Genomic DNA, 15210 nt, shown 5'->3' on the forward strand with positions numbered 1-15210 from the left:
TTTTTCTTTTATAGATTTTTCTCATTTTTTTTCTTTTTTCTTTTTTCTTTTTTTTTTTTTTTGATTTTTCTTGCTAAGACATTATTTAAGATGCGGGCTTTATCGTCCGGTCCGTTTGCAATACGGAGCTTCTCTATTTTCGGTCTTCGACTGTTAGGATGATTGGTGAATCTGGTGGTGGTAGGGTATACACAGAGGATCAACACTAGACAAAATACACGAATCCCCCGAAATGCGCTCGCAGACCCTTCGTGAAAAGGATCTTACATGCATCCAGCTCGCCTTTCGTTTAATATCGAACGAGCAAACTATAAAGCATATAAAAAGTATGTTATATAGTATTTGTGTAAATAAAATATAATATGAAATAATAAGAAAAGGGATGCGATGAATTTTAAATGAAATATCAATAAAATGAATCTCGTTAATTATAATCAACATTATTAGATGCGTGATTAAATCCAAATGTACTGTTTGAGATAATAATTTTATAATTAATTCTATGATTCGTAGCTTGTTAATAAATAAAAATTAAATAATTATTGTATTTTCTCTTCGTTTATACGAAACATCACGAAGTACATGATTTGTGAAAAATTAGTCTTAATAAATATAAATTAGTGTAATGTTAAAAAAAAAAATGGAAAGGAAGCGTGTAAAAAGTTATGTAATAAAAATAATGTTAATGCGTTTCCTTCGATCGATATTGCTTTTCAAGGCGATCGACAATGCATTCGGCGTTCGAGGGAGGGAAGGGTTGAAACACAAGGAAAAGGATGCTCGGAGATTTTAAGGTTGTCACCCACCGGGGGCTCTCCTGACAACTCAACTGTTGCTGATATGCTGGATAAAACGGTTTTATACGGTAGCAATCGATCTGATCGAATTATCGTGGCGTTCAGCGACAGCTCACGATGGGGAAGAAAATAGATATGATAATATAAATAAAATTTACAGAATCGATTTATTCTAGCGTAAGTTAAAATCAATCTCATTAATGATCTGCAATTAAACTCTGAATTTGAAATAGTTATTGAATTAATTTTTTTTTCTAAACATTGTTATTCTCCTTCTTATAAGATTTATGATATTTTTTATATTGCTATTCTTCTTTTTTATCTCTTTTTTATTTTTCTTATATAATAATTTAAGAATTCTTATGAGAATAATTTAAGAATCGACAATTACGAAAAGAAAATATATTTCTTTCTCAAATTCTTTTTGTTATTCAAAAAGTTTTATTAACCCCATCGCGAATTGCTGTTGCACGATAACAAATTATAATGCGATCAATTTCTTTTTTTTAAACAACAACCGAGTTCAAGACGATTTAATGATACTTTATATCGATGTTTTATTTATGTGATGCGACTTTACAAGTTCGCATTAAGATAATGACACGATATAACGTGGCGGAAGAACGAAAATTTTAAACTGAACTCGACGTATCGCCCGTTTCTGATACGTTCGAAATTAGAAAATTAATTAATACCCGCATTTATATAGAATTCCTAAAAAGGCCAAACTATGATACGCAGCTATGCTATTATTTCGAGATATTAGGAATCGTAAGTATTTAACGTTAATCGAATGAGCTCATTATCGTCGAAATTATATTAATGACAAGCTCCCTTTTTTATTTAAAATTTTTACAAATGATCATATCATTTAAATAAATGAGATAATGAAAAAAAAGAAGAAAGAAAAAATTCTACGATAATTTACTCGATCGATCATATCCTCTCCTATGTAAATGTTATGAAAATAATGAACTAAGCTCGCTAGATCGTATGATTAGTCTTTTTACAGATAAAAAAACGAGTGATAAAGATGAAGAACAGTCGATCTTACCTTTCCGTGTACTCGTCCATATGAGCGTAGCTCTGTACGCTATTTTCCTCGACGAGGAATTTGACTCGTTGATAAAACGATGCAGTGACACTAGGCGGTTGTTTCCTAAGAAGGACATCGACCGGATTTTTACTGGCCAGACACATAATGTGCTCGGCACAAGTAGCGTGCGAGCAACATTCACTATCGGAACAGTCCACCATGCCATCTAAATGAACAATATCGTTTAATTATATGATTTTTTTTTTATACAAAAATATATGAAAAATACATTTATGTCTATAACAAAACGATGCTCAGACCTATGTAGCTTCTTTCTTCTTCTTTTTCTTTTCTTTTTTTTTTCTTTTCTTTTCTTTTGTTTTTTTCACTTCGAATTATTAGGAAGCTTACCCTGATCGTTGTCGACAAAATCATTACATTCCATCTCGAGTCTTATGCTACAGTCTCTGCCAGCCCAACCGATTGAGCATTCGCAACTGTACTCGCCGTCCTGCAACGTGCACAGTCCGTGTCTAGTGCAACCATTCTCGCATCCGGCTGTAGAGAAAAATGATAAACGCATTTATATTGTGTTTTGATGATGAAATTAAAATAAAAATTCGAGGATAGAATGATAATAGACTTACGCAAAGTACAATGTCTTCCGTTCCATCCTTGACTACATACGCAAGTTCCGTTCTTACATTGGCCATGTTCAGCACAACGTGGATCACATGGTTTCTGATCGCATTTCGTTCCAGTCCAATCATCATGGCATCTAGATTCAAACGTTAAAATTCAAACGTACACAATTAAATTAAACGTCGATGTAAGTAAAAGAGTTTAATATAATAATATGACATTTAATTTTTATATCAAGCTAATTTATTAAATTCTATATATCTAAATTTTTGAAATAATCTTTAAAATTCGATCGATTTTCTCCTTGAGAGAGAACAGGTTAAAAAGCCCCAAATGTTCTCCACTTTTGAATACGGAGATTCTATTCGCCGGTGTGGAGTTTCTATCGTTTATAATAAAAAATGCGAGTTTAAACTCAGTTCAAAAGTTATCCTCCTGTGGAAAGAGAACTTTTTGCACTTACAGACTCCTTTACGAGGCAAACTCTGGCCAATGAAAGAAAGGAAGGAAGGAAGGAAGGAAGGAAGGAAGGAAGGAAGGAAGGAAGGAAGGAAGGAAGGAAGGAAGGAAGGAAGGAAGGAAGGAAGGAAGGAAGGAAGGAAGGAAGGAAGGAAGGAAGGAAGGAAGGAAGGAAGGAAGGAAGGAAGGAAGAAAGGGAAGAGAGGAAAGGCGTCAGCTTTGGAATATGAGAAAGGAGATTCTCTCCCTCTCGTCCTTGATTTTGACAAAGGAAAGTAGAAAAGGGACGGCGGTCCTTCGAGTTGTGATAAGTTGGTACACCCCTTCAACCCCTCACCGTAAGACAGAGCCTGCCTTTTTCTCACAATTTTTCACCTTTTTAGCCACGACGACTTCAACCCCTCGCTTTTGCTCTGAGCAATTTACTCATTTTTAGTTACGACCGGAGGAAGTTCCTTATGCTCTCGACATAAAAAAAAGTGTCTATAATTATAATCGTCTTGTATCGTGCCTAAAAGCAAGAATTATTTCATACTTCGCCGATAATATTGCTTACGAGCGTCATTTATAAGGGAGAAACTTTTCTGAACAACGTTGCGTCATGTAATACCTTCTCATACGCATGTATAAAAGAGAAATCGTATAATATAGGGTTAACAAATTTTTGACCAGTAGATAACGTCGACGAGCAACGTTATCGACGTATTATAGACAGTTGTATATGTTCTGGCGCTTAATACTTGCGCACAATGAATATCTCTATTTATTTAGAAAAAATAGATTGTTCAAATTAAAAAAAATTAAATAAAACCCGAGATAATGAAAAGAACTGTCGGAAAATAGTCTTCATTATTAGTTAAATGTTTTTAACGTTTATAATCAGCTTGATAACAAATAAAAGAGATAAGAGAGACAAAAGATAATTATACTGACTTGCAACGACCCTGTTCGCACGATCCATGAGGACCACAGTCCAGGCCACAACTGGGTTGTGAACAATCGACCCCAGTCCAATGTTCTTCGCAGATGCACGCGGCAGATTCGAGGTCGTACGTGCCATGGTCCGAACAACCTGGTAGACACTGATACACCTGCTGATCGACCTGATTGCATCGTTCACCCTGCCAGCCTGCCTTGCAGTAACACTTGCCGGACACGCAGGCGCCATGACCGCTGCAGTTTGGATCCGGACAATCGGCTGGAAGCGATAAAGGGTTGTTCTCGATTAATCGCATGTCTCTCTCTCTATCTATCATTTCCTCTCTCTCTCTCTCTCTCTCTCTCTCTCTCTCTCTCTCTCTCTTTCTCTCGCTCATTCTCTCTATTCGCTTTTCGACGACGTCTCGTCCATGAAACTTCGGCGCAATTTCGTTGGAGTTTCGGAATATCGATTAAATTATGTACTCTGTACAACTCAGTTTCTATGTGTGTGTGTGTGTATATGTGTATCGTGAAAAGAGGACTGAACATGAATCCAGAACATCGATTTCAAACCAGATATATATATATACATATAATAATATGTGATCTAATATAAAATAATAATTAATATTAATCGACTTTATTTTAATTGATGTAATAATCATTAGATCAAATTGTTCTTAAATTAATCGAAGAAAGAAGAAGGAACAGAAAAGCAAAATGAAAAATGTTTTATTTAAATCCAAAAACAAAAATGAATTTAACGAGTTTAAACAGTCGGACGATTTCTCAGAAGCGTTTCTCTTTCGTTTTTGGAGAAGCGACGACGACTTCGTCCGTTCTCGCAACTTTTTAAATTACGGCATCGGAACAATTGCATTATCCCCGCGGATACCGCGCTCGCCCCGGGGAAATTATGAAACTTCATTTCCAACGGGGTCCCTGCGACGCAGAAACGTAAACGCGCCCGCGAATGTTACTCTCTCTCTCTCTCTCTCTTTCTTTTTCTCTCTCTTTCTTTCTCTCACTCTTTCTCTTTTTTTCTCAGGAAGATCTTTTTCTACTACTACGACAGCATCTATGAGAGAAAGGAAAAGAACGTTAATATATCCCATGACTCGTTTTACGTGGTGGTGTCGTTTCTCACTTGACCCACAGCACGCTGGAATTTCTCGTGGGTTTCTTTAAACGTGAAGTATGCGCGACAGTGATCGAATGAGGACGTAATATTGTTGCCTACTCTAACTTCTCCGTTTTTCTTTTTTTCTCCTCTTCTTAACTCCGACTTTTATTGTGAACAAAGCGTCACAGTCTGTAGTAGAAGAATGTTATCTCACGAACATCATTGAAAATCCTTTCGTAAGATTCAATGCGATGAGAATGAAGAGGGGTTGTGTGAGCGTGTCCCACTTTAGAATGTTTATGTAAGTAGGTTTATATACTATATATATTATATATTATATAATACACACACACACATACATGAACATACACGCATTATACTATATACTGTATATATATTAACATATACATACACAGGTAAATCATAATAAACGGTTCTTTAAAATTTGTCTTTCGTGGCAGGACTTTTCTTGAGTTGTTCGTCCAACAGAAAAATAGGATAAGAAATAAGAAGTGTCGAGGTCGATCGGTGGATCTGTCTGAAAGTGTCAGAGACAAAGCGTTTCTTTTCGTTGGGAATAATTTAACCATTTATACCGGTAAAGTAATTTTTCTTTATAAGAAATATTCTTCAGAATATGTATGAGAATATATTGGGATATATCAAAATTGGTTTAGAGATATTTGCTTGCCATATGTATTCTCGTCTTTTTCCTCATTCCCTTTCTTTCGTTAGTTATAACCATCCGGTTGTTCTACGGAATGGCTCGTGTAAAATTCAAATTTCTCTACCGAAAACAATGCGAAAGCGGCTAAACTAATTGTTGGACTCGAATCGGCACGGCTTGACCTATATGTAAATTCGGAGAACGTCGTGCGCATTAATTATAGGTCGGTACGTTGTATATAGTATATATATATATATATATATATATATATATATATATATATATATATATATATGTATATATATATACCTATAGTAAAGGGTGAGAAAGCTATGTTCTCGCTAGCAGCTTCGGTAGGAATTGTGCATTACTAATATTGTGAATCTCCCTCGATAGAGGACACCACGGCTGAGCATAAACTTGAATTATGGATAAATTAATGGTGCCATGACAAATACGAAGGACGTAACTATTGTCTTTCTGTCATAAATTCGATACGTTTAAATATTTTTTTATTTTTATCACGTCATTTAATAATTTTTTAATGGTAAGTCTTCAGCAAGGCTAATATTTTTTGTTACTTTGATTTTTGAAAACAATAAAGTATCCTTTAGATAATGAAAGCTTCTTCTTCTTTTCTCGTTCTCTTCGAAGAGGTTTAAAGTTTGCTTGCACAGTTCTAATCTCCTTTACCATTATCTCACTCTCTTTGTTTTTATTTCTTTCTTTCTCTCTCTCTCTTTCTCTCTCTCTCTCTCTTTGTGTATGTGTGTGTGTATGTGTGTTCTTTCTTTATAAATGTAAGGAGAATTTATTGAAAAATGTAGGTATACGTTAAGCTTACTTCTTACCATGTTTCGAACTTTTCCCTGACACAACGTAATACTACTACTAACGGAAACGGTTACGTTAAAAGATCTTAATCTTTCAAGTTACAAGCGGGTTACAGCAAAGTAAATGTTTGATTCTTCTTTCGTTTAGAGAAGGTAAAGAAAGTTTGCTTAAAAATCTATCGTTTTCTAGTATCTTGAATGTTGATTGCAAGTAAAAATTCATTTACTAAAGACTAAGAAATTTTTAAAAAATCCTTTCGTGTTTCAAGGCAATCGAAAACTTTTCATGTATATACATATATGTATATATATGTACATATATGTATATACATGTATATACACGTATGTGTATTGCATCCACTTTCATAGATACACTCGTATAGTTTATCGTCAAGTATAGTTTAATTTCGAAAGTGAACTTACGTTCATTACAGAAGGCACCCTTCCAGCCAGGATTACAAACGCACGATCCTCTAACGCACTGCCCATGCTGATTGCAATCAGGAACTTGGCAATCTCCTAACGGTATGTCGCATTCGGCACCTTTCCAGCCATCCTCACAGTGACACATACCACCACCGTACTGGCCGTGAGATGAACACAAAACAGGACACACGCTCTTACTACAGTCGGCACCCTAAAATAATTGATTCGACCTAAATTTATAAACGAACGGACGAAATTGAACAGCATTCTCTTTTATTGTAAGTATTATACATCTTAACAAAAATATATAATATAAACTTACTAAATTTATATTATAAAATCACATACATACATACACATACACACATATATATATATATATTATTATATACCTGATAACCATCGATACAATCACATTTCCCAAGATAACATGATCCTCTACCAGAGCAATCATTAGGACAAGTTGTGGAGACTCCTTCAGCTTCGGTGACGACCAGCGTAACCTTATAAGGTTGAAGTTCATCATTATAAACTGACAAAAACCAACGGCCAGTGTCCAAGTATTGAAGAAGACTAACGTTGACCATCATTGGCTCTACGATCGTTCTTTTTATGATAATATGTTGATAAGACTTGATAGATTTAGTTCCAGTATCTCGCGAAGATCGATTAGGTTCAATGCCAAAATCTTGGGTTGCTTGTTTCATAAAGCTCACAGCTTCGGACGATGCATCCCTTTTAAGTCTGTGATCCACACGGCCACCTTTTACAAACTCAACGAAGTCGTATTGCGTGACGCTTGGTGCTACGTTTCGTCTTCCGTAAACGGCAAAGTTCGCACCCCAAGGCAACGTTAGGTTTAACCTGATGAAAGCCGGTTGCTTGTTGCGGAACTCGGTATTCCAAAAGTGGTACGATAGTATAAAGGCTGAGTGCGCTACGTTGTAAGCTTGAAGCTCGAGCACAGCTGGCCATTGTTGGGCCGATTGTTGAATTTGCGGATCGCTTTGCTGGTCCCCAACACTATCTGCAGCACTAGAGTGTTCGGCAGTACTGGTCGGCAGTGATTCTATAAATGTAAACGACGAAACGTGATTAGATATATGATTATTATTTTCATATGTTTTTTATATTTTTCTTTCTAATTTTTACAACTCAAGTAATAATGTTTATAAAATTCATTTCTTTTTGTGATATATAGGATATTAATGAAAGGAATTAGAACAAAATTTTTATTTCAATCTTTCAATTTAACCCTTCATAACCCAATTTTTTTTAAGTAAAATATTTTGCCATTATAAAAAACGTAGGTTTCTATTTAAAAAAAAACGAAGTTGATTTTAAAATGTACTTGAATCTTCCACTAAATGAAAAAAATTAAACAATATTTCATCCTTGAAATCTGATAACTTTTGTCTGAAGAAATTTTTCTCAAAATATTTTCGATATAAAAATTTGTAACTTTATATTTTAAATATTCGATATATATATATATATATATCGAAATGCAGTATTATTATATTAAGTATAACTTAATTAAGTATAACTTAATATTATTATATTAAGTATAACTTAGACTTAAACAAATATTAAAATATTTCTATACGAACTAACAAATAATTTATATTACAATGATAAAATAAGATTTAAAATATTTAGATTATTATATGTACGTATATATATGTATAAAATTAAATATGTGACTTTAAAGTTATATAGGTTATAGAAGGTTAAACAATTCATTTAGTATATGTATATTATGAAAATAAAACGGGTAAAAAATTTGTGCTAGATTTTATATACATTATTTGCCAACATATTTACCAAGAAAGTTAAGTTTTCTTTTCATCTCTTTTTTCTTTTATATGCTAAAGAAACTAGGGATCTTGTGAAGTACAGCAACCATTAGAATAGGTCAACGATAACAATCGAGTTACATAGAATTAATGGCAAGCTTGTAAAATCATTGTTAAAATTAAAAAGTGGAGATCATTAATATACGTACTAACATACACATGTCGGAACGCTATAACAAAAAGTGTATGTTAATGTATAATGCTACACCGAGGAAAAGAGAGGGAAGAAGAAAGGGAGGGAGACTGATGGCTCGAAAGTGGAATCGTACTTGGAGTCGAGTGCGTAAGAACATTAAGGGATTGTAAAATGCAAATGCAAAAGAAAGCGAACGGCATTCGAATGAGTTTCCTTCCTCCTCCTTTCTCTCTTTCTCTTTCTCTCTCTCTCTCTCTCTCTCTTTTCCCGTTTGCATTCATTCCCTCCAATTTATGAGCGATGCCCTTCTATTGATTTCGGAGTATCTACCGGGTGACCGGCTTAAAGACTGCCACGCCCTATTCGAGAAAATTTCTAAAATAACATTAGTACGAATTTATTAAAAAATTTTAACTTCTTTAAAAAAAAAGAAAAAAATTAAAAAAAAGACATTAAAAAAAATTCAAATTATATCAATATTTTGCTAACTAAATTAAGCTTATGAGAGTGTCCGTTATGTAGAAAAAAAAACGAAATAAATAATTATACATATACATTTAGAAATATACAGAAGTACATAGTCATATAAATTTGCATACATACATACATACATATATGAACTCTCGTATAGTTCGCGTGTTATACAGCAACGTGACGATTATTCATCGGAAAAGCCAGGAAAACTCGATTAACATTTTTGCACGGATAAGGTGTATAATAAATATAAATCAGATAATTCGAGATATATCGAGCGTGGTTTGCAAGATCATCGAGTAATTATTACGAGGAAAGCCGTTATTGTATAATGTGACGCGATAAAATAAATCATATTAAATTATAAGCAAAACGATCGCTTTGGGAGGAAGTCGTTCATCTTTTTTTTTTTTCTTCATGTTCTCTCTCTCTTTCTTTCTCTTTCTTTCTCCCTCTCTCTTTTTCTTTTTTTTATTTATTTATTTTTTAATTTCTTTTCATTAAATCATGCCTCATACCTGGCGCCTCCTCGCACTTTTAGTACCACTAAATAATGATTTTATCATTGTACCAATAATGTAGCCGGTTTCACGAGCCCGCCGGGTACATCTCTGCGTTTTGATACTTTCCATTTCCCTTCGGAATGAAACTCTATCGAGCGTATTCGATTTCCTACCGGGCTGATGCGGTCAATGCAGTTACGTTTACGAAGCCATTTGCAAAATGTATGGCACGCGAATCCATATCTCCATTAAAATTTCATTTCGTTCTTTTTTCTTTCTTTTTGTCCTTTTTTGTTTTCGCGATTTTCGATAACGTAAGTATTTCGAACTATATATTATCGATATGGTTCTATTTATATTGATTAGCATCCCCTTTTTATTTTATTTTCATCTTTTATATTATCGATCGTAATATCTAATTTTTTAGGAAGACGAAATATTACAATTACGATTTATTACATGTAAATTCATAATAGAAGTGGATAATTAAAGAATTGATGAAAATGGATAGAGAAAAATGAATCTTAAATTTAATGAATACTTGTGGTAAAACACGTTGAGTAAACGGAATATGAATTTAAAAGAAAAAAAGAAAGAAAGAGAGAGAGAGAGAGAGAGAGAGAGAGAGAAAAAGTGATAGAAAGAGAAAGACTCTTGTACCTTGGCTTTCTTTCACGCGTCGAGTGTTTATTTCATATCGCGATCGTATTCATAAAATTATTAATCTCACTGTGTATTACCGCACGTAAAGAGAAGAGGGAGAGAGAGGGAGGGGGAGAGATAGAGATAGAGATAGAACTAGAGACTCATTCATGGTTTTGAAAGGAATGTTAGCTTTGATGCGAAAGAGAGAGTAAGAGAGATAGAGATAGAAGTACAGAGTAGTACGTAAAACGTACAGCATCCGTCCATCTCCCAAAAGCAATCATCGTGAGACGTTGTTCGCGAGAGTATTTACATCATGCAAAGTGGATGCAAATTAACGGCTGCTCGATATTTACCTTCCGTTGGTATCTGAGTTGATATAGGGTCGTGAACGTGAGCGTTTTCATGAGTGACAGCCTTGATATCTTGAACCACTACGCAGTTGTTATTGTCTATCGGCCGCATGGAACTCACTGCTGAAAAAGAAAGAATAGGAATAATAGATAACGATAGGTTTACTCTTATTTCAATTTATTTATCGAGATGAGACCTTCTTATATGGAAAGTGTTTTCTTTTCATATGTCTCTTGTCATTATAGTACTTTTATAACAATATAATAAGACGGGACAAGCTCTCTAACCGAGATAAAGATTCATTGCTATATTCTTAATGTTACATGGTGGTACCCGAGTCGAGACAAAATAGCACTGCCATGCGACTCTTTTATTGCGCTAGGAATCAGGAAAGGCATTCGGTGAATGTCCGGGATATCGTTCTAATGGCTTCTCATAAATTTGAACAATCGCTTTCGAATTACCACGAGACGATAGATTTCGTAAGACGACAGTAGTGAACTGCAACTTGAGTTGTATGTACGTATGTATATATATATATATATATATATATATATATATATATATATATGTTGTAATATATACGTACATATACTTAAATACACATGCATTATGTTCGTTTGTTCAGTTCGACCAAGAATTAATGTGAAAGTTAAAATATAATCGAATGGCCGATCGACTTGCAATGACATTAATTATATCGATCGAGGCTACGAATTAATTATACGTTTCGCTAGTTTTTTAAATGGAAGGGAAACTCGATCTACCGTGCATCTAACGACCTCTTGGCTTATTAACGATCCGCCCTATCGATATCAGCTAATTGAGTCACGCACGGTTGCAGGTCGTGCGATTATTACCGTGACAAATGGAGACCGATGTGAGCACGCTCTTGCTAACTCTCGTTGTCTTTCTCTTTTCCTATCGTTACGCTCTCTTTCTTCATGTAATTCTAACTACATTTGGAATGACCCCTATCCTATATTTTACACACCTTTACTTTATAAAAGTGATTTTCAAACTTTCGAAGATGATCCTTTTTTTCTGGCAAAGGAGATATTATTTTAGAAAATGATTTTTCTATTTGATATAATTCTTTGATACACACGAAATAAAGAAATGAAAAAAAGAAAAAAAAACAAAAAAGAAAAGAAAAAGAAAAAATCGTGCCACATCTTTTTCGATTTTAGCTGAAATAGCTTTAAAGTAAGCAATACTACTCTCTTGGATTCGATTCAAATTGGGCCATTTCAAAGAGAACGTTACTGATCACCCATCATAGCCAATTGGCAATCTCTTGGCCAATTTCTCGCGAATTTCAGACAAAATTTCAACAACAAACTTTTATCCTTCTCATTGTTCCCTTCCCTTTAACTCCTTCTTTTATCGTTTCCTCTCGTTGTCGTAATAAAAAAAGAAAAGAACAAAAAAAAAAAGGAAAAATAAAAAGAAACCTTGATAGCCTGATAATATTAATTACCCTCTTATTTCACGCTATCGTGTTATACGAGGATGATAGGGATCTCGCTATTTACCGATCGGTGTTGCAATCTGTCCGGGTGTACGGATGGGCCATCACGCGCAAACACGACATTGATAACGTTAAACGAGTGAGTAGGAGAAGGAGGAAGGAGAGGTAACAGGAACGAAGGGACGACCGTGCTAGCAACGTCCGTTATGTAACTACGGTTGAAATTGAGTCGCAGTGAACCGTGAACGAGCTTATTTCGCGAGAACAGGGAGTGGAGAAGTTCCTCCCTTCTCCTCCTCCTCCTCTTCACATCATTCTATCGTGACTGCCGCTGTAGCAACATCGTGACGTGTTTCTCGTAAAATTTTCAAACTTCCACTTCGGCTCTATCCAACGTCGCACGTGTGTGTCACGCGCTACTCGTAGAGAGTAGAACAATGAGAATCGTACCGGCTACATGTTCCATCCCAACCATTCTCCCAACCCTCCGTTTTCCCTCATGGAAAAGCATTATTTACGTTCGAAAATAGCTCTCGTAGAGAGAAGGAGAATTCTAAGCTCCATCAAAGTATAATATTTTCGATCGAACCGAGAGAATTCGAGAATTCGTCTCTCTTAGTGGAACTTTTATACTTTATCGTGTTCACATACACACACACACACACACACACACACACATACATCACCACATACCGCACACTTACATACGTTCGTATGTGGATACGTAAAAGTATACGAAAAATCGATTCTAACTCGATTTCGTTTTAGGTGCCTCGCGTAGGTAGGTAGATAGGTAGGTAGGTAGGTAGGTAGGTAGGTAGCCAGCTAGCTAGCTAACTTCCTCGGTACGAAAGTTATTTCGAAAAGGCGGAAATTCGAAAGGAGCACAACGTAGGAAACGAATCGAATCACATCTAGGTGCGACGACGATGATTTCTCTATTTTTTTTTATCTTTTGATATTGTGAGATGCGTAAAAATATTTTTGAAATTGATTGAGATGTTGATGATTCGTGCTGCTTATTGAATTTTATTTATGCATGCTATAATGAATTATTTGCATCTAAAGTTAGGCGATATTCTATATCTTTCTCGATAATAATCTTTTCATAGGTGCTCATATATCAACATGTATACGCGTGTATATGAAAGAAAAGTGTAGTAGACTGTAACAAGGTTATCTACAGAGTAGAAAGTGTTGCCTTTCGTCAGGCGAATCGAATATGTATCTATAATATTACATCGAACATTTTCATATATCTATGAAAATGATTAGCAAAGAAAAAGAATTTCTTTTAGGTATCTAACATTTTCGAATATATATAATATTACGTCGAACATTTTCATATTTCTATGAAAATGATTAGCAAAGAAAAAGAATTTCTTTTCGATATCTAACATTTTTTTTCTTCAATAATAAAGTAGCAAGTTTTTCAATTATATTTCCTTTGGATCGATAGAACGATTCATTTCCGAGAATGATTCCCGGATTATGGAGGGATTATCCACGATCCTCTTTAGGATTTCTCCCTCTCTTTTTGCTTGGCACTTTCATTTTCTCATCCTCGTTTTCTTTCTCCTTCTTTTACAGTCACCGACCGCATCGAAGCAGGACATCATCCTATCCAGCTTCTCGGCAACGTCCCGATCAATTATCAATTGATTTTTCTACTCTTTCGATGTAAAACTTTTGCTTTTTTAATTACTTTTTCACGACATTTAATAATTGTCATTGTGCATGAAGAAGAATTCATTTAGTTGAAGATACATATTAATTTACCATTCATCGTCATGATTCATGATTCGTCAACGATTACATATTTCATATACGTCATATACGTCTTACGTCATATACGTTTACATATACGTCAAGAATTACATTATTTCAATGTTTATTAAATCGAAATAAAAATTTAATAAGAAAATTTTGTAATCGGATAGTTGAATATAATTCCAGAAAAAGAAGAATTTACATAGATAGGATTACCGTAAAGAAAGACGATCTTCGTATACGAGAAAGAAAGAGAAAGATAGAGAAGATCGGAAAGAACAACCCTAGAAGAGAGGGACTGATCTCCATCGCATAGTCGAAAGACCTACACGTTCTCTCTCTCTCTCTCTCTCTCTCTCTCTCTCTCTCTCTTCCATTGCGGTATGTTCGTATAAAACGTGAGCGAGCGATGTGAGTGGACGAGTGGAAGAGAAAGAAAAGTAGACAAAGAGAAGGATAGAGAAAGAGAGAAAGAGAGAAAGAGAGAAAAGGATAGACAAAGATACAGGGTGAAAGGATAGAAAGGGGTAGTTTGGATGCAGTAGCAAACAGGCAGATTGGATTCCCGACTCGATTTACTGGAATGCAGGAATAACAGCTGGCGAAGTCTCTACTCGAGGCCGATCCGGCTTTGCAATCTCTCTCTTGCCCCCCTACCTTTCACTCTTTCTCTCTCTCTCTCTCTCTCCCTTTCTCTCCTCTTCTTCTTCTCTTCGTTTTCTTGTCCTTTCCCTTACTTCTCACAGACACCGAAGTGAGTGAAAAAGAAAGAGAGATAGAGAGAAGAGTTCCGTGAGGGGTTTCCGTGAGGAGGGTGTTATATATATTCACGGGACAATGTGCCGTCGTCCAAGTCTCTCTCGTTTTCTCTTTCTCTCTCTCTCTCTCTTTCTCTCTTTTCATCCTTCCCTTCTTTCCGTCAAATCCCCTTATTTCCTCCAGCTTCTATAGATAAAACGTAATACCCGATGCCGCCGTCGTCAGGAACCTTGACCGCCGTTAGGATTTTCAGGATTTCCTAGTAGTACGTGAAATGCAAAAAGACAATTCAAACGGAGCAGACAGTGGTTGGGCAGGGTGGTAGAGTCGAGTTTCTC

General features: G+C 35.2%; 1 protein-coding gene across 9 annotated transcripts in view; it reads right to left on the bottom strand.

The window, feature by feature from the left end:
* LOC124423046 (teneurin-a) overlaps window positions 1-15210 on the bottom strand; it is a 483434-nt gene that overhangs the window by 16466 nt on the left and 451758 nt on the right. For 8 of the 9 annotated variants that reach the window (XM_046960318.1, XM_046960315.1, XM_046960317.1 and 5 more), the window contains 7 exons: window positions 10875-10994; window positions 7297-7973; window positions 6902-7115; window positions 3868-4132; window positions 2481-2611; window positions 2245-2391; window positions 1852-2059 (listed from right to left, as the gene is read on the bottom strand). In XM_046960318.1, coding sequence (XP_046816274.1) covers window positions 1852-2059; window positions 2245-2391; window positions 2481-2611; window positions 3868-4132; window positions 6902-7115; window positions 7297-7973; window positions 10875-10994 — 1762 coding nt within the window. The remainder of the gene's footprint in view (window positions 1-1851; window positions 2060-2244; window positions 2392-2480; window positions 2612-3867; window positions 4133-6901; window positions 7116-7296; window positions 7974-10874; window positions 10995-15210) is intronic. The other variant, XM_046960313.1, reaches the window with a different exon arrangement.

The sequence above is a fragment of the Vespa crabro genome, chromosome 3 (assembly GCF_910589235.1).
Source record: "Vespa crabro chromosome 3, iyVesCrab1.2, whole genome shotgun sequence".
NCBI lineage: Eukaryota > Metazoa > Arthropoda > Insecta > Hymenoptera > Vespidae > Vespa > Vespa crabro.